This window comes from Calidris pugnax, unplaced genomic scaffold, assembly GCF_001431845.1.
Source record: "Calidris pugnax isolate Ruff unplaced genomic scaffold, ASM143184v1 scaffold307, whole genome shotgun sequence".
NCBI classification, from domain to species: Eukaryota; Metazoa; Chordata; class Aves; order Charadriiformes; family Scolopacidae; genus Calidris; species Calidris pugnax.
The window spans coordinates 138,509-156,406 of NW_015091040.1; the positions used below are offsets into that span (position 1 = coordinate 138,509).

The 17,898-nt window shown below is 59.8% G+C and overlaps 1 protein-coding gene across 3 annotated transcripts in view; it reads left to right on the plus strand.

Moving 5' to 3' along the window:
* MROH1 (maestro heat-like repeat family member 1) overlaps nt 1–17,898 on the plus strand; it is a 51,072-nt gene that overhangs the window by 969 nt on the left and 32,205 nt on the right. For 2 of the 3 annotated variants that reach the window (XM_014956146.1, XM_014956148.1), the window contains exons 2-17: nt 1,093–1,238; nt 1,619–1,750; nt 2,444–2,606; nt 3,784–3,882; nt 8,030–8,181; nt 8,963–9,103; nt 9,692–9,784; nt 10,884–10,962; nt 13,050–13,163; nt 13,488–13,561; nt 14,191–14,310; nt 14,687–14,797; nt 15,739–15,883; nt 15,989–16,029; nt 16,624–16,765; nt 17,531–17,583. In XM_014956146.1, the coding sequence (XP_014811632.1) occupies nt 1,093–1,238; nt 1,619–1,750; nt 2,444–2,606; nt 3,784–3,882; nt 8,030–8,181; nt 8,963–9,103; nt 9,692–9,784; nt 10,884–10,962; nt 13,050–13,163; nt 13,488–13,561; nt 14,191–14,310; nt 14,687–14,797; nt 15,739–15,883; nt 15,989–16,029; nt 16,624–16,765; nt 17,531–17,583 (1,805 nt within the window). The remainder of the gene's footprint in view (nt 1–1,092; nt 1,239–1,618; nt 1,751–2,443; nt 2,607–3,783; nt 3,883–8,029; nt 8,182–8,962; nt 9,104–9,691; nt 9,785–10,883; nt 10,963–13,049; nt 13,164–13,487; nt 13,562–14,190; nt 14,311–14,686; nt 14,798–15,738; nt 15,884–15,988; nt 16,030–16,623; nt 16,766–17,530; nt 17,584–17,898) is intronic. The other variant, XM_014956147.1, reaches the window with a different exon arrangement.

Here is a 17,898-nt window from a genome sequence, read left to right on the forward strand (position 1 = left end):
GCAGAACCAAGTCACGTTGGCTGTAACGTGACTGTGGGGCGAACGTCCGTTCTACCCCCCGCCCCCCTCCCCACCTTGGAAATGAGTGAAATCCCCCCAAAGTGGGGCCGGGGGGTGGGTGGGAGCCCTGGGGTGGGACCGTGAGGATGGGAAGCTCCTCCTGGGTGGGAAGCAGCAGGAGGGGAAGGGCTGAGGGACACTGTCACCCTCCTGGTGCCACCCTCGGTGGTGGCCACGGAGGGTTTGGAGGCAGCGTGGTGTCCCCTCGGGGCTGGGTGTCCTGGCGGGGGGGGGCCATGTCCTCAGACAAGGGGCCATGGTGTGGCAGAGGCAGCCTGCTCCAAAACTAATTAACCTTATTCCAACAAAGGCCCTGATGAGGGACACACCGCCCCAGGGTAACGATGAGGCTCTGGGAGGGGGGTCGCTGGGTTTGGGGGGGTGTCGGGGAGCAGCTCTGGTCCCCAGGCGTGTGGCTGGGAGCTGGCAGGACCCTGGTGGGCTCCATCCCTCTGATGGCACCCGCTCCCACCTCGTGGAGCTTCACCTGGTGGTGGGATTCAGCAGCACGAGGGGTCCTCCAGCCCCTGACCTTCAAGGATGTGCCCGTGGTCCCACGTTGGCAGGTTCCCCAGGTACCTCCAGCAGAGCCCGTCCCCGGGTGCTGCTGCCCAGCCCTGGGCTCAAATCCCCAGTGTAATAAATCCCTCCTTCTCCCCGCTCCAGCCAGGAACCCTGGAGCTAAACTCACCTTGGCCCAGAGGGTGAGGTGGTGCTGAGCAGCATCTGCAGTAAAAAACCCTGTGAAATGTCCAGGGTGAGGATGAAGGAGCCCTCGGGGGGCAGGGAAGGGCTGCATGTGGGGTGACTGTGAGTTAAGGGTGAGGTTTTTTGGGTGGTGGGCTCAGAAGAAAGGGTTTTGGCAGGTGCTCGTTGGGTGGGAAACAAAAGGGGTGGTGAAGCTTCGTTGAGCTGCGGCTCAGGGGAGGGTGGGTGAAAACGCACGGAGGGTCTTCTCCTCCTCCTCCTCTCCTGGGTCCAGGAGGGGTTCAGAGGAGGCAGAATCTTTGCGACTTTGCCTCTCTCGCTCAGGGCTTGCCACGACGTTGATGGATGCCACCACGGATAAGGACCCGCTGGTCCAGGAGCAGATCTACAATGCCCTGTGCTACCTGGGGGAATCCGAGCCGGAGGAGATCCTCAACTCCTGCGACGAGTACCTCCGGCAGCACGACAAGGTAGGGGGCTGCTCTGCTCCACCCCATCCTGGGGGGCTCGGCGGGATGAGAAATGGTTCCTGGGAGATGCCCGGGAGGATCTGGGCTCCAGGAGCTGCTGAAGAGTCTGGTCCAAGGCGCTGGAGCTGGTGATGATACACTGTCGTGGGCGAGAAATGGAATAAAGATGGTCGGTGCTTCGAGTCTTCACCTTTTTCCATGCAGCTGCATGATGGAATTGCTGGCCAGCCCCTCACTAGCCAGCCCCTCACTAGCCAGTCCCCAGCGAGGCATCTCACAGCCTGGGCAGCTCTGGGACCCACAGGATTCTCTTGCCCCGGGGTAGCCATGGTCCCCGTGCTCCTCGTGGCTGACCGATGGCTTTCTCCCTCCCCCTCCAGCTGGCCTACCCCCATCGGGTGATCATCCTGAAGGCCATGGAGACCGTGGTGAAGAACAACATTGCCCTCTTGGACAAGAGCACGGCGAAGGTCGTTATCTTCCTGGCGTCTAATGAAATGACCAAGTCAAAGGTAGGACCCGAAAGCTCCAGGTCCCTCCTATTGTTGTTCTTGGCCGGGCCCTTTCCATCCTGATGCCTTAAAGCCCCCCCAGTGCCACCCCCTGCCCTGGGCAGGGACACCTCCCACCAGAGCAGGTTGCTCCAAGCCCCCTCCAACCTGCCCTTGAACCCCTCCAGGGATGGGGCAGCCACAGCTTCTCTGGCCAACCTGGGCCAGGCTCTCACCACCCTCAGGGGGAAGAATTTCCCCTCCAGATCTCACCTCAATCTTCCCCTTTTCAGTGTCAAACCCTTCCCCCTCATCCTGTGGCTCCCCTCCTGATCCAGAGTCCCTCCCCATCTCTCCTGGAGCCCCTTGAGGGACTGGAAGGGGTGCTAAGGTCTCCCTGGAGCCTTTTCTTCTCCAGGCTGAACCCCCCCAACTCTCTCAGCCCCCCTCCCAGCAGAGGGGCTCCAGCCCTCCCAGCATCTCCGTGGCCTCCTCTGGCCCCATCCAACAGGTCCATGTCTTCTGCTGTTGGTGGCCCCAGAGCTGGAGGCAGCATTGGGGGGGGTTCAGAGGGGGACAATTAGCCCACTCTGTGCAATTCCCCATGATATTTGGAGCCGGGCACGATGGATGACATTGAAGCCAGGCACAAGCAGCCTCCCGGGGTGCCCGGGGTGTCCATTCTGAGGTGGTTTTCCCCTCCGTCCACCCCAGGAGGTGATCCGGGACTGGCAACAAGCCGCCAGCAGCGTCCTCGTGGCAGTGGGGCAGCGCTTCATCAACAAGGTGATGGAGGAGGTGCTCACCAAGTTTCAGCCAGGGATCCTGCCCCACTACTTCGTCCTGCAGACGTTCGCCAACCTCTCGGTGTCCAACGGTGAGTGGTCTCCTGGAAAGAAGCGGGTGGAAGCGCGTCTGGTGCTTTGACAGCGGGGGTTGTTGTTCACACCGTGCCCGGATGGCTCTGCAGGGAGGTGCCTCCATGGTGCAGTGCCTGCTGAGCCAGCAAGAACAAACTTCTCGGGGTCTCACAGCTTAGAGTTGATGTTTCTAGAGGAAGGAGGTGGGATGAGACGCACTGAAGAAGCAGTGGAGGAGTGCTGTCGGCACAAATGGCTTGTTTGTGGTGTCCTCTGTTGCCCTTCTCTTCAGAGAATGGGGCAGAAGAAGGGGAAGGTCGGTGCTGCTGAGAGCCTGGCTTTGGGAGGAGATGTAGAAACCCCTGCTCTCTCCTTGGCCGCTCTTCCCAGGGGAGCTGCTGGGGCTGAGGTGGGGAGCTGAGGGCAGCCCCTCGTCCAGGGACCATGGGGGGGTGTGAGGGGGCAGCCTGAGCCGAGCTCTGCTCCCCGAGCTGCTCTGGGACCTTGGGTGGGACCTTTAAAGGCTCTGCTGGACGCTCTGCTGGGTTCCCTGGGGAAAAGGGAAAGCCATGGTGGAGGCTTTGGCTCTACTTTGGGGCTCTACCATTGCTTTGGCTCTGCTGCCCCTGGGGAGAAATAACCCCCCACATGTTCTTGTGGGACCTGCTCTGGCAGGGGGCTGGAGATGATCTCCAGAGGTCCCTTCCCACCCCAATCAGCTGGTCACACTCTTCCTGATGCCCCCCATGTCTTGGCCACAGGGGCACATTGTTGTCTCATGGTCACCCTATTGTCCACCAGGATTCCCAGGTCCTTTTCCTCAGAGCTGCTCTCCAGCAGGTCACCCCCAGCCTCTCCTGGTGCAGGGGTTGTTCCCCCCCAGGGACAGGTCCCTGCACTTGCCCTGCTTGAATTTCCTCAGGAAATGAATGAAAATGAATTTCATTCAGTGAAGTTCGGGGGGTGGGAGGACGGTGAGCAGCTGCCCTGCTGGAGCTGTCTCTGCTGCCTGCTGGGGTGGCAGCACCCCCACCCCCGGGGGCTCTTGGCATCTCCTCTGTGGCAAAATCGAGGTCCTGGCTGCCATGAGCTGGGGTTTTTTTGGGTGCCCGTGCGATGCTGCTGGGTCTGGGGTGGCCTCAGAGTGGAACCCGTGTGTCTGCTGGGACTGAGCATCTCCTGCTTCCTCCCCAGTGTTCGGGATGGTGCCTTTCCTCAACTCCATCCTGGGGACCATGCTGCCCATGCTGGGAATGGCCAAGCAGGACCACATGAAGGCTGTCTTCTGCTACGGTAAGGTTTTTTCTGGATCTTTCTGAGGCTGCAGTGATTTTAGGGATGTTGGAGGAGGCTTTTTCACTTCCCTGGGAAAGGAGGGAGTGTAGGAATCCTGAGGGCTGGAGAGCTGGCTCAGATTGACCTTTCCAGAGTGTCTGGGAGCAGCGAGCTGGCTGGCTCTGGGAAGGGATGGATGGTTGTCAGCTCTAGGTCACTGGGATCCAGCAAAAGTCCTCCTCCATCTCAGGTCTGATCCCAGCCACTCCCATTTCATGGCTGCCTCTGCTTTCTCTTCTGGCAAAGAGGACATGGATGCTCCAGAGCCATCCCAACTCCAGACGAGGGGACCGGCCTGGTGGGATGGGGAAGGAAGGAGGGATGTGCTTCTTGAGACCTTCTTATAAACCAAGCTGTCCCTTTATAGAACCCATGAACGTGGCACCTTCCAAGTGTTAGCCTTGATGGGGACTGTGAGGAGCCGGGGTGCAGCGGGGGTGCCAGGCCAGCCCCTGTCCAAGCCACTTCTGTAATTCTCCTGAGCTGTTTCAGGATGTGACACTCTGGGTGGGCTGGCAGGATGTCACGGGGCTCCCTTCTCGTGACACCCTCCTCCAGCCCCGGCCTCGCTGGAAGCTGCTGCTGCTGCTTGTGCAGAGGGGTCTGATGCAGAAGCACCAGCATCTGCAGAGGTGACAGAGACAGCCCGCTCGGTTGTCATAGAGTCACCTCGTGATATGGGTGGGAAGGGACCTTAAGGACCATCAATTCCAACCCCCTGCCCTGGGCAGGGACACCTCCCACCAGCCCAGGTTGCTCCAAGCCCCCTCCAACCTGCCCTTGAACCCCTCCAGGGATGGGGCAGCCACAGCTTCTCTGGCCAACCTGGGCCAGGCTCTCACCACCCTCACACCAAACAAGTTCTTCCCCACATCTCAGGTCCATCTCCCCTCTTTCAGTGTCAAACCCTTCCCCCTCCTCCTATGGCTCTTCTTCCTGAGTCCCTTCCAAGAGTCCCTCCCCAGCTTTCCTGGAGCCCCTTGAGGGACTGGAAAGGGCTCTGAGGTCTCCCTGGAGCCTTCTCTTCTCCAGGCATCTCAGACTACAGGACAGTTTGTGGCCCCGAGCAGGACAATGCTGACATCCAGCAGAGGCTCCTCGGGGTTTGTGGTTTTTCTTTCCACCGCTCGGCAAAAATGAAAGGTGTTCTGGGGGAGTGGAGGTTGAAGGGCTGTGATAGATCCCTCAGGAGCTGCTGGAGGACACCTTATCTCTTGCTGATACTCACGTCCAAGGTCTGGGAACGCTGATGTGGCTGTGTGCATCCAGGAATGAGCGTGATGTCCTGGCTCCACACGGGTTCCTCCCAAAACATGTAGCTGCTGTTGCTGAGGCACGGTTGGGTTGTTGCTCTTGCAGAGTACATGCAACCTCTGAACTTGTGTCCTAAAGCACATGAAAGGCAGAGGAGGGAACTCTGGGGTCAGCACAACTGTGTGGCACAGGCAGGTCTTTTTGGGGTGGTTTTGCCGTTCCAGGGTGGCCCAGTGCAGAGGGACGGTGGAAGGGAGGAACCAGCCTACGGGGGGGCTACGTGGGGCTTGATCTGGGCTGGGTGTGGGGATGGAGAGGGGGATCTGGGGTCGTGATCCTGGGATGGATGTGGGGATGGAGAGGTAGATCTGGGGATGTGATCCTGAGAGAGGTGCTGGGAGGAACAGGGGTGAACTGGGGACCTTCCTGGCCCCTCCGAGGTGGGCATCAGGGGGAATTCAGAGTTCCTGCCCAAAGAGCAGCCAGACCCTCCCTGCCCTGGCTGGTTTCTCAGCAGCACAAGCTCCACGGAGCAGCATCGGACTCTTCCATCCTTCTCTGTGTCCTCCCTGTCTGTCTGAGCCCCGGGGAGCAGGTTGTGGGGGCTCCTGGCTCCCCTTTAAGGACAGGAGCAGGGTTACGATGGTCTGTCCCAGCAGGCAGGGCAGTGCCTGCAGTGCTTCGATGTGATCCTGAGAGAGGTGCTGGGAGGAACAGGGGTGAACTGGGGACCTTCCTGGCCCCTCCGAGGTGGGCATCAGGGGGAATTCAGAGTTCCTGCCCAAAGAGCAGCCAGACCCTCCCTGCCCTGGCTGGTTTCTCAGCAGCACAAGCTCCACGGAGCAGCATCGGACTCTTCCATCCTTCTCTGTGTCCTTCCTGTCCGTCTGAGCCCCGGGGAGCAGGTTGGGGGGCTCCTGGCCCCCCTTTAAGGACAGGAGCAGGGTGACGATGGTCTCTCCAGCAGGCAGGGCAGTGCCTGCAGTGCTTCCCTTGCGTGCCGCCGGCGAGGATGAGGAGGCACGTGATGGGAAGGATCTGGCTGTGGTATGAGGTCGCGGCGTGACTCAGCAGCTCGGGTCCGACCGGGCTGAAAACAAACATCTGCCGTGGGAGAGGAGGGAGACACAAAACCCTTGGAGCGCGGTGCCCTGGGTCCCGGGTGCTTTCCCCTCTCCTCCTCTTCCTCCCCCTCGGACCTGCTTCCTCCTCTGGCTGGGATAACGTGGGCGCAGGGAGTTCGTGGGGATCCAGAGAGCTGGCGTGCCCTTGAGTCATCTGGCATCCTCGGGGGCTGTGTCAGCCTCTCCGTGCCACCGGTGTGAGGGGTCAGGCAGGACCGGGGTCTGGAGTCCCCAGCCGATGGCGTGGGCACCCCTTGGACCGTGCCGGGTGGTCCTTGTGCCAGGGACACTGTGCTCCTCCATCACACCCCTCGTGTCCTTCAGCCTCCCACCTTCTGCTGCAATCTCTCTGCAGGGAAACCTCCTCCCCAGGGGAGCAGGGTGTTGGGGAGGGGGGTTTCTTCGCCCCATTAGTGTGGGATGTGGCTTGTGAGACCCTTGAGGGACTGGAAGGAGCCACCACCAGGATATGGGGGGCTGCCAGTGCAGGTTGCCAGCCCATGGCCAGCTTTTCCCCCCCAAGCCCTGCTCTCCATCCCGACATCCCCAGCCTGGGCTGGGACCGGGGGTCCAAAGACCCTGCCCTTGGCCTGGCTGAACCCCATGAGGTTCACATGGGGCCACCTCTCCAGCCTGTCCAAGTCTCTCTGGGCTTCTTTCGTTAAGAAATGGCTAGTGAAGGGTGAGGAAGCTGGAAAGGCCCCTGATGTGTTAAGGGATGTGCCCTGGCAGCACAGGGAGGGAGAGCAGGGTCCATGCACGTGAGCTCTGGTGTCTGGGGGTCCCAGGGATGGGTCTGATGGGTCTGGAAGGAGCCGAGGGGTGGGCTGAGGAGCTTTGGGGGTGGCCAGGAAGGGTTTGTAGCGAGCCAGGCTTCCTGGGGCTGCGAAGGGCCAGCACGGGGGATGCTGCTTGGGCAAAGCTGCCCGGAGCATCCGTGTCCAGCGGCAGCACGGGGCTGGACCGGGGAGGTTGGTGCTCAAGCATCTGGAGGAACGTCCTGCACGGGAGCTCCTGGAGCTGGGAGGCTTTTTGGTGCTCTCTGCCGTGGGGTGACTCCCAGAGTAAAACTCAGTGGGTGTTTGGGCTGTTGGCTGAGACCTGCTCCTGGTGTTAGGCCATCCCTCGGCTGCCCCACGCACCCTCTAAAGCCTTTGGGGACCCCGTAAAGCCATAGCAAAGGCTTCCTCGTGGTGGTGAAATGGAAGACGATATCCCCTGCAGACAGCTGAGCCTTTCTTCTGAGCCAGGACCCTGCCTTTTACACAAAAATACTCTTGTCATCGGTCCAAATCGCAAGAGAAGAAAAATAACACGTGCTGACACGCAACATTTGCTGGCTCAGGGACCGGACAAACTCGTCGAGGTGTGGTGTTCTGGCTTGCCTGTGGCCACGAGGCTGTGACTCTTGGCTGCCCCAGCTGCTACTGAAGGGGTAGAAATGACCCCTGTGGCAAATCCAGGGTCCCTGGAGCTGGTTATCCCAGCCCTGGCCCAGGAAGCCCAAAGCAGCCCGTGCCTCTGGCGTGGCTACCTGCCAGGATGCCTGGTAGCCAGGGTGCCGCTCGGGATGTCTCTCAGCCTGATGGGGAGAGTCCTGGAGCATCTGCCATCCCTTGAGACGTTGCCCAGTGAAACAGCACGTGGACCATCTGCTTTCTGGAGGGGTTAAAACAAACACTGCCTCGTGTGCCGGGAACAATCTAACTGTGAGATCTGTCTCCCAGCCCTGCAGCACTTCAGCGAGAGCATCCAGGAGTACCTGGCCAACTTGGACAAGGCCCCGGACCCCACCGTCAGGAAGGACACCTTCTCCAATGAGATCTTCAGCGCCTACGAAGTGCTCTTCAACAGCTGGCTGCAGCACCGGGAAGCCAAGGTGAGGGGACAGGGTGAGGGGGTGGGACCTCGGGGGGGCTGTTATTGCGACGTTGGCCTTGCAGCATCTCAGCTGTGCCCTTTTCCAAGGAGGTGGCCCCCAGAAGAGCAAGCTCCTGGCTCTGGTTTAGGGCTGGATGCTTTTCTCCATGTGCCAAGCTCCGCTTTGGTCCCTGTGTCCTACGTGTCCCACATGTAAGGGATGCAGAACGGGTGGCTTGGTCCCCGTTGCTGGAAAGCAGCGCATGGGGTGCCTCTGCAGCCCTTTGGGGGGACAGTCTGGGCACACTGAGGTGGTGGGACCTCGGGGGGGCTGTTATTCCAACATTGGCCTTGCAGCATCTCAGCTGTGCCCTTTTCCAAGGAGGTGGCCCCCAGAAGAGCAAGCTCCTGGCTCTGGTTTAGGGCTGGATGCTTTTCTCCATGTGCCAAGCTCCGCTTTGGTCCCTGTGTCCTACGTGTCCCACATGTAAGGGATGCAGAACGGGTGGCTTGGTCCCCGTTGCTGGAAAGCAGCGCATGGGGTGCCTCTGCAGCCCTTTGGGGGGACAGTCTGGGCACACGCCACAGCTGGGAGGTGACCTGGGTGACACATTTAGGCATCCCTCTTCTCTGCTGAGCACCCCTTGCACTGGGACCAGCAAAGCCAGGGGAAATGCTGTCCCCACCTGGGCTCAGAGGCTCCTAGAAGCACCAGGAGGAGCAGCTCCGTGGCGGCAGAGATGGTGGCCCTGGCTGTCCAGGGTTTCACCACACCATTAAGGCACAATCTCTCCCCGCAGCTGAGACTGGCCGTGGTGGAGGCTCTGGGACCGATGAGTTACCTGATGCCCAGCGAAAAGCTGGAGGAGCAGCTCCCGAAGCTGATTCCAGGCATCCTCGCCCTCTACAAGAAGCACACGGAGGCCTTCTACATATCCAAGGTCAGCAGCTCCAAGTGCTGCTGTCACTGGCCGAGGACCCCTCCCCAGTCCTATTGGCTTTTCCACTCAAGATTCCCTCTCCCTGCATCGTGGTGAAGGGATGGGGGATGGAGGGATGGAGAGCAGTCCTGCTGAGAAGAACCTGGGGGTGCTGGGGATGGAGGGAAAGCTGGCCATGGGCCAGCAATGTGCACTGGCAGCCCTACAAGCCCCCCGTGTCCTTACGGTGGCCCCTTCCAGTCCCTCAAGGGGCTACAGGAAAGCTGGGGAGGGACTCTGGATCAGGGAGGGGAGCCAGAGGAGGAGGGGGAAGGGTTTTAAGCTGAAAGAGGGGAGATTGAGGTGAGATCTTGGGAGGTAATTCTTGTCCCTGAGGGTGGTGAGAGCCTGGCCCAGGTTGTCCAGAGATGCTGTGGCTGCCCCATCCCTGGAGGGGTTCAAGGGCAGGTTGGAGGGGGCTTGGAGCAACCTGCTCTGGTGGGAGGTGTCCCTGCCCAGGGCAGGGGGTGGCACTGGGGGGGCTTGAAAGGTCCCTTCCCACCCAAACCATTCCGTGATTCTAACCCCAACCCGTCTCTCGCTGAGCAGAGCCTCTGCCAGATCCTGGAAGCTTCCGTGAACATCGGCAGCCGCAGCCTGGACGTGCAGCTGGACTCTCTGCTGGGCACCCTGCACCCCCAGGTACGGGCTGGGCAGGGAGTGAGGGTGCTGGGGGGGAGGGTGGGCTTCTCACGGGGTGTAAGCTCCGTCTGCAGGGCTCGAGCCATCCCCTGGACCAGCCTGAGATCAGGTCTTGAAGAGCCTGGCTTTTCGTGCCCCTCTGAGGCTTCTCTGCCACCAGCTCTGGGGCTTCGGGATCGGAGCTATCGATGGTGCCCTGGGCACAGCCCAGTTGTCTGAAGCTCTGAGTGCACCATTATCCAGCCCTTTGGAAACAAACACCTCAAAATCAATGGACCTTTTGAAAAGTTTGCCCTTTTGAGGATAAGGGAGGGCATTGACTGGCCACGGAGCGGTGGCTGCGCCGCAGGGTGCGAGAGCCCTTCTCAGGACTCTTCCTCCGCAGGGCTGCAAGGGCTGTTGTCTGACTACACCCTTAAAATCACGCTGAAAACGGGGCTGAACACCTTCTTTTTAATACTTACCAGACTGGCAGTCTTTGAAGTGCCTGGCAGAGAGGGGCTGGGCTTTAAAAGACGCTTTTCCAAAGCCATGCGTAAGAACCGCGTGCGATAATGGTGCCCTTTGCTGGAACTGCTTCTTGACGAGCTAAAAGCTGCTGGTGACTTCAGGGGGGCAGCTCTGGGGCTGTGGGATGGGGCTGTGGGATGGGGCTGCCCTCCCACGGCAGCCCTGGCTCAGTTACAGCCCCAAGTCCTCTCCTCTGGCAGAGCAGAGCAGAGCAGATGCACCTGGTCTTTGCTGCCACGTAAATTGAAGGAAGAGCCTGAATTAATTTAATAGCAGCCGGAAGGGTTGGCTCATTGGGAAGAGGTTCCAGAGGAGGGTCCCGCCTGGGTGGTGGGACAAAGTTTCAGGAGCTCCTGAGCAGGCACCTCGGTGCCAAGTGGGCTCCCTGAAGTGACTTGAGCTGCTGTGAAAGCTCTTCTCTGGGCATCCATGTCCTGGGATGCTGTCACCCCCTCAGCCCAGGGCTTTGTCTGTCCCAATTGTCATCGCTGTGCCCGTGCCAAGCACCACTGACGTCTCCAGGGCTGGGTCTGAGCCTGCTGGTGCCTGTTGTGGTAACATCCCTGACCACAGCCTTTCTCTCCACCAGATTTGTGCCCCTGCGGATCCGTCTGTCCCCCTGACTGTTAAAAATCACACCGAGGTTCTGCGATGCTTCACCGTCCTGGGTAAGGGACGGGGCAGCGTGGCTGTCCCGAAGGCCTGGGAGAGGGTTGGGTGTGCTGTGCCCTGCTGGGGGTTCTCCTGGTGCTTTGTGCTCCTCTCCTGAAAGAAGGGTGCAGCCAGGGGGGGTCGGTCTCTTCTCCCAAGGAACAAGAGGAAATGGCCCCAAGTTGGACCAGGGGAGGGTTGGGATGGAAACTGGGGAAAATTCCTTCCTGGAAAGGGCTGTGAAGCCTTGGCAGAGGCTGCCCAGGGCAGTGGTGGAGTCGCCATCCCTGGAGGGATTGAAAAGCCGGGCAGACGTGGTGCTGAGGGACACGGGTCAGTGGTGGGTTGGTCAGTGCTGGGTCCGTGGTGGGACTCCAGGAGATGGAAGGTCCCTTCTGACCCCATGGAGAATTCCATGTTTGTTCCCCCTGGTCTCAGCAGGGCTTGGGGGACGTGGAGGACATCTTCTAGCCATGTGGGGACACGGGAGGGAAGGGAGGGTGGTGTTTTCTGTCCCAGCTCTCGCCCATGACATCAGGCTTGCAGAAGGCAGTGGCTTTGTGTTTCCCTAAAGGCTGGTGTCTGGGGACACCATCTCTCGCTGGAGCTCTTTGAGGAAGAGCATGGGGCCAGCTCTGTTCCTCCTGGAGCTCACCACAGGCTCAGGCCTGATCGCCCCCTCCCAGGGACCTTCCCAAAGGCACCTGGCTCAATTTCAGAAGTTTCCTTGGAGCCTGTTGAGCTGTGCCACCCCACTGAGACCTCTCCAGGTTCCTCGGCCAGTGGTCAGGGGCTGTAGACATAGTTTGACTTTGAGGGTTCCCTGCTCATCCATCCTCCTGGCTGCTGTATCTCATGTACAGCTCATACAGGTGTTTTCATAGAATGGTTAGAGTTGGAAGGGACCTTAAAGACCATCGAGTTCCAACCCCCTTCCCTGGGCAGGGACACCTCCCACCAGCCCAGGTTGCTCCAAGCCCCCTCCAACCTGGCCTTGAACCCCTCCAGGGATGGGGCAGCCACAGCTTCTCTGGGCAACCTGGGCCAGGCTCTCCCCACCCTCACGTTTTGGGTTACTGCAAACATTCAGAGCCCAGCGGGGTCCCCGATGGCCGGAGATGTGGGCTGACCGATGGTGTGTGTGTCCCCAGGCTGTGCCTGGAGCTCCGTGGCTCCCCCAGCTCTGGCTCTCCTCCCCGAAGGGCTCGTGGCACCGACAGCCGCGTGTGCAATCACCAGGAAAAAAAGAGCAGCGGTGTGACAAGCTGCTGCCTTCTGAGTCACACTTGGGTGATGTCCCTTTCGGGAAGGCAAACCCGCAGCCGGGCCCTGAGCCATCTTCAGGCCACCCAGCCCGGGAGCAGCCCACCCCTCCCCAAAGCCCACGAGTGTTGCTCCAGTTCCACCACCCGCCGACGGGGTTTATTTTTAACCACCACAATGTTTTGACAGCCGAGGCGGCACTTGTTGGCAGGGATAATTTAAACTCCTCCGGCTCCCCGGAGAGGGCAGGGAACACGCTGAAAGCACCGGAGAAGAGCCCAGGTCTGGGTGTGAGGAGGAGGAGGATGGGCCGGTTTGCAGGGTCACGGGGTGACGTGGCAGCAGGCAAAGCCCCACTGCCCCTGGGGACACACAGGGTGGGATGCAGTGCCTGCATCCCCAAATCTTCATCCCTGCATCCCCAAATGTTCATCCTTATATCCCTGCATCCCCAAATCTTCATCCCTGCCTCCCCAATCTTCATCCCTGCATCCCTGCATCCCCAAATCTTCATCCTCGCATCCCTGCATCCCAAATCTTCATCCCTGCATCTCTACATCCCCAAATCTTCATCCTCACATCCCTGCATCCCCATTCTGCATCTCTGCATCCCCAAATCTTCATCCTTGCATTCCTGCATCCCCAGTCTTCATTCCTGCATCCCCAGTCTTCATCCTCGCATCCCTGCATCCCCAAATCTTCATCCTCACATCCCCAAATCTTCATCCTCACATCCCCAATCTGCATCTCTGCATCCCCAAATCTTCATCCTCACATCCCTGCATCCCCAACCTGCATCCCTGCCTCCCCGCACCCCTGACGGCTGGTTTGGCTCCCGCAGCCTGCTCCTTCCCTGACCGCGTGCTGGCCTTCCTCCTCCCCAAGCTGGAGAGCAGCAACGAGAGGACACGGGTGGGGACGCTCCTCATCATGAGGCAGATCATCAACAGCGCCCGTGAGTACCCAGGGGGCTGCCACCAGCCGGTTCGTGGTCCTTGTTGGTTGGTGCCAAGGGGCTCCAGGCAGCTTTCTCCTGCCTCCCATGGGTCCCTTTCCATGAGTCCCCTCATTTTCCTGCTGGCGCCTGGGATGAGACGAGCCCATCCTTGGCTGCAGGGTGAGGGGAGAAGGAAGCCAGCCTGGTGGCCCAGCCGGCTGGGAAGGGGGTGAGGGACGAAACCCTCCCTGTGGGGGAAGGAGGGTGTTTGGGATGAGCAGCTCTATCCTGGGCAGCTCAAGAGCATCACGGAGCTTCAGAGTCTGTCTTCTTTTTTTATAGCTTCTCAAATGGAGATTAAAAAGCCTTTTATTCTCTCATCTATGAAACTCCCTCTGCAAGACAGCAATAATAAGGTAAGCTGAGCTTCTGCTCTTCCATGGGGTACTTCAGGGGTGGGGGGTTATTTTGGGATCCCCACACAGCCGTGTCCCCCACCTCTGCCAGCCCGGCTGTCCTCTGTCATCTCCTCCTCTTGCTCATCTCTCTCCTGCCTGGGCTTTTGGTTTTTGGTACCTTCGTGCCCAGAAGGTACTCAGCGAGGTCGTGGCCAGGCTGGGGATGGAGGGAAGGAGAGCAGCCCTGCTGAGAAGGACCTGGGGGTGCTGGGGGGTGCTCCTGCCCGAAGCCCTGTGTGTAAAGGACATTCCTGGCACTGCCAGGAGCACCGGGCTGCTGGTGGCTCATCTCACACCCTCACAGGCTGCATCCTGCCTGCAAAACACAAACTTTGCTTTGCCAGACACAACCACACGTGGCCTCTGTCCCGTCCCCTCTGGAGGGGAGTGGTGGGTGTTCCCCCCGCTGTCCTGTGCCATCCCAGCTGCTGCTGGCAGAGCCCAAACCCATCTAAGTGCTCTGCAGGACCCGTAATAACGTTCCCCGCCACCGAGGAGGAGGTGGAGAAGGGCAGCTGTGAGGAGGACCCTGCAGTGGGCAGAACCCCCCCGAGCTCTCAGCTTCTCCCCTCTCTCTGCCCACGCAGGTGAAGCGGGCGGTGGTGCAGGTGATCAGTGCCATGGCCCACCACGGCTACCTGGAGCAGCCCGGCGGCGAGGCCATGATGGAGTTCCTGGTCCGACAGTGCGCCCTGCCCTCCGACGCGGTGAGCACATCCCGGGGGGGTGGGGGGAAATCCAAAAATCATCAAGAAAGATTCCCCAGGTGGGAGCAGGCAAGCCCCTGTCTGTAGCTGTGTGTGTAAGAATTATGATTACAATGTAAAAATTATGATTACGACATAAGAATTATTATTACAACGTAAGAAGGACATGGACCTGTTGGAGTGGGGCAGGAGGAGGCCACGGAGATGGAGCAGGAGCTGGAGCTGGTCCATGGACCAGGAGGCTTTTGGGTTCTGCCCGTTCCCTCCAGCCTGCTGCTGGCCAGACGTGCCATCTCCATGGTCTGGGAGACACGTTCTCTGAGGGAATCCCCCCAATCTGCCCCCGGTGCTGACCTGCCCTTTCCCTCTCCCCCAGCAGCCCAAAAAGCAGCCGCTGGATGCCGATGACCTCACTAGTGACAGCGTCCAGAGCATCAGTGTCAATACGCTCTTCCTCCTCAGCACGACCGTTGACAGGATGAACAATGTGAGTCTGCTCCATCCTTTCCACCTCCGGGGTGGTGGGTGCTGGTCCCAGAGCCCCCCTCTCTGCAGGATGGTCCATCTGCAGGACGGGGTGGGTTCTCACCACTCCCAACCCGTGTAGGAGCTGATTGTCACTGTCCTCGTCCCACCGAGAGCAGGGGGGAGGTTTGGTTTGGGTTGGTTTGGGAAGCTGCCCTCCCATGGACCTGTGTGTGCCCTCCCCATCAGCTTCTCTGAGGTTGGAGCAAGGCAGTGGGGTGAAAGCCCTTGGCACAGGAGGGACATGGACTTGTTGGAGATGCTGGGAGGGCTGGAGCCCCTCTGCTGGGAGGGTTGGGGGGTTCAGCCTGGAGAAGAGAAGGCTCCAGGGAGACCTTAGAGCCTCTTCCAGTCCCTCAAGGGGCTCCGGAAAAGCTGGGGAGGGAGGACGGAAAAGGGTTTTAAACTGAAAAAGGGGAGATTGAGGTGAGATCTGGGGAGGAAATTCTTTGGTGTGAGGGTGGTGAGAGCCTGGCCCAGGTTGGCCAGAGAAGCTGTGGCTGCCCCATCCCTGGAGGGGTTCAAGGGCAGATTGGAGGGGGCTTGGAGCAACCTGGTCTGGTGGGAGGTGTCCCTGCCCAGGGCAGGGGGTGGCACTGGGGGGGCTTTAAGGTCCCTTCCCACCCAAACCATTCCGTCATTCTATGAAAGGGAACACCCTGGGGCTGGAACTTTGGTGCTTCTGGAGCAGAGTCAGGGGTTGGACTTAATGATCTTGAAGTTTTTTCCCAACCTAAATGATTCTCTAGTTCTATGACCCCTCCCTTCCTGACCAAGAGTGATGGATAAGGGGACTCAGGGGTTTTCTCCATTAGCAAAAGACCTTTTACCTGCCATTTCCCCTTCCCATCCCTCTCCGTCCTTGGCTCCAGTGCAGGGTCTCCATCCTCCTCTTCTCGGCAGGTTCTCTGGCCGTACCTCCTGGAGTTTGTGACTCCCATACAGTTCACCAACGCCCTCACCCCGCTCTGCAAGAGCCTCATGTACTTGGCCACGAAGAAGCAAGAGGAGGGAGAAAACACCTCCCTCATCCGTTACGACCTGAACGGTCAGTGCCAGCCTCCCCCCGCAGTCCCATCCCCCGTGGGGGGCTCTGCGAACTTCACGGGCTCTCACTGGGTGATCTCATGCTTTTTTCTCCTTCTCTTTGTAGCAAACCTTCCTTCGCCCTACGCTCTGACGACGAGGCTGCTGGTGAGTGGCCTGAAGGCAGAGCTCGCCCTTTCTCCAGCACGTTCTGAAGAAACCACCCCCCTTCCCCTCTCCCAGATGGACTTGGAGGAGCCCACACCAATCCTGTCCCAGCAAACGGGCAGGGAGAACACCCCGTTTCACCTCACTGCTCCAGGTGGAGGTGCCCGTGTCCAGAACCACCGTGCACCTCCTGAGCTGGATGCACCCCATCCCCTCCCCATGTAGGAGCACCTCCATGTAGGAGCACCTCAAGGCTCCGGGGGAAGGCTCAGACCCCCCCTTGGACACCCAGAGCTGTGCAGGTGGGGTGTGCAGCTCTCCAGCTGGTCTTATGGGGCTTTGAGGAACTGTTCCTCAGCCCTGGGGACGTTCAGGTTTGCTCCCCTTGGCCCAGGGATGAATTTGGGGTACGGAGAGATGTTCTCTCCTGCCAACATTCCTCTATCCCCAGCCGGAGTGAAAGGGGGGAGCTGTAGATTTGTGGAGGTCTAGAGATCAATCCCCTCCCAGTATTGAATTCCTCTGGTCTTTGTTTCCTATTTTCTGACTCCCGACCTGCTCTAACACCCTCTGTTCCATCCCCCAACCTTTCAGGTCGTGTCTTCCCAGCCCTACGCAGGGGACTGCCGGGGGGTGGCTGCCCTGCGGCTGCTCAGCGTCTTGCATTACAGCGTCCATCCTGCCCTGGACCAGCTCTGGAGCAAGCAGGTCCCTCTCTTGGTGGAGCACATAGAAGGTAGGAAGGGGCTTCTGCTCGGGAGAAAACTCTGCTGGAGTCACCACCTTCAAACTGGGCTGCATCTGCCTGGACACCTGGGAGTGTCCGAGGAGCCCCTCTGATATGAGGACGGGCTGGGAGAGCTGGGGGTTCAGCCTGGAGAAGAGAAGGCTCCGGGGAGACCTTGGAGCCCCTTCCAGTCCCTCAAGGGGCTCCAGGAAAGCTGGGGAGGGACTCTGGATCAGGGAGGGGAGCCATAGGACGAGGGGAAAGGGTTTGACACTGAAAGAGGGAAGATGGAGCTGAGCTGTGGGGAAGAACTTGTTTGGTGTGAGGGTGGTGAGAGCCTGGCCCAGGTTGGCCAGAGAAGCTGTGGCTGCCCCATCCCTGGAGGGGTTCAAGGGCAGGTTGGAGGGGGCTTGGAGCAACCTGGTGTGGTGGGAGGTGTCCCTGCCCAGGGAAGGGTGTGGCACTGGGGGGGGCTTTAAAGGTTCCTTCCCACCCAGACCATTCAGTGATTCTATGAATAAGTGCTGCCCACGTGCAGGTGACCCTGGGTGCATTGAAGATCTCTTAAGAAGTCCCATTTCCCATTTTAATAAGGATTTTAATGCCCCTTTAATCAGCACCGATTCCTGCCGGGAGTGTCTCTGTGTCTCAGGCTTTTAGCCCCGCTGTGTTGGGGACAGAACAGGCACCGTTTGGGGACCGTCTGCCCCAATTCCCCAGTGGGGCCCACAGCCAGGGTGAGAAACGAGTGTCAAAAATTGTGCTTTCTCCTAGAGAACACGGAGAAGTCCCTGTCCCGGAAGGAGTGGGAAGAGAAGCTGCTGCTGGTGAGGGTCCCTGCTGCGCCGGGGAGGCCATGGGCCGGTGGGAGGGCAAGTGGCAACCACCTCCTGGGCTTGGCTGGGCTCCCCATCCTGCACACCAAGCCCTGCCCGTGGTGGCAGAGATGGTCACTCGATGTCACCTGCCGGGTCTTGTCACTTTGGAAGGGGAGGTGGCAGGGAGGAGGGTGACCTGCCATTCCTGCAGGGAAAGCCACAAAAAAATGAGGTTCCTGGCTTGCTGGTGGGTCAGGGAACAGCGCTCCCAGGGGTGTCTCCCCCCTTAATTGGAGAGCCTGAAAATTAGGGCACGGAGAAGCA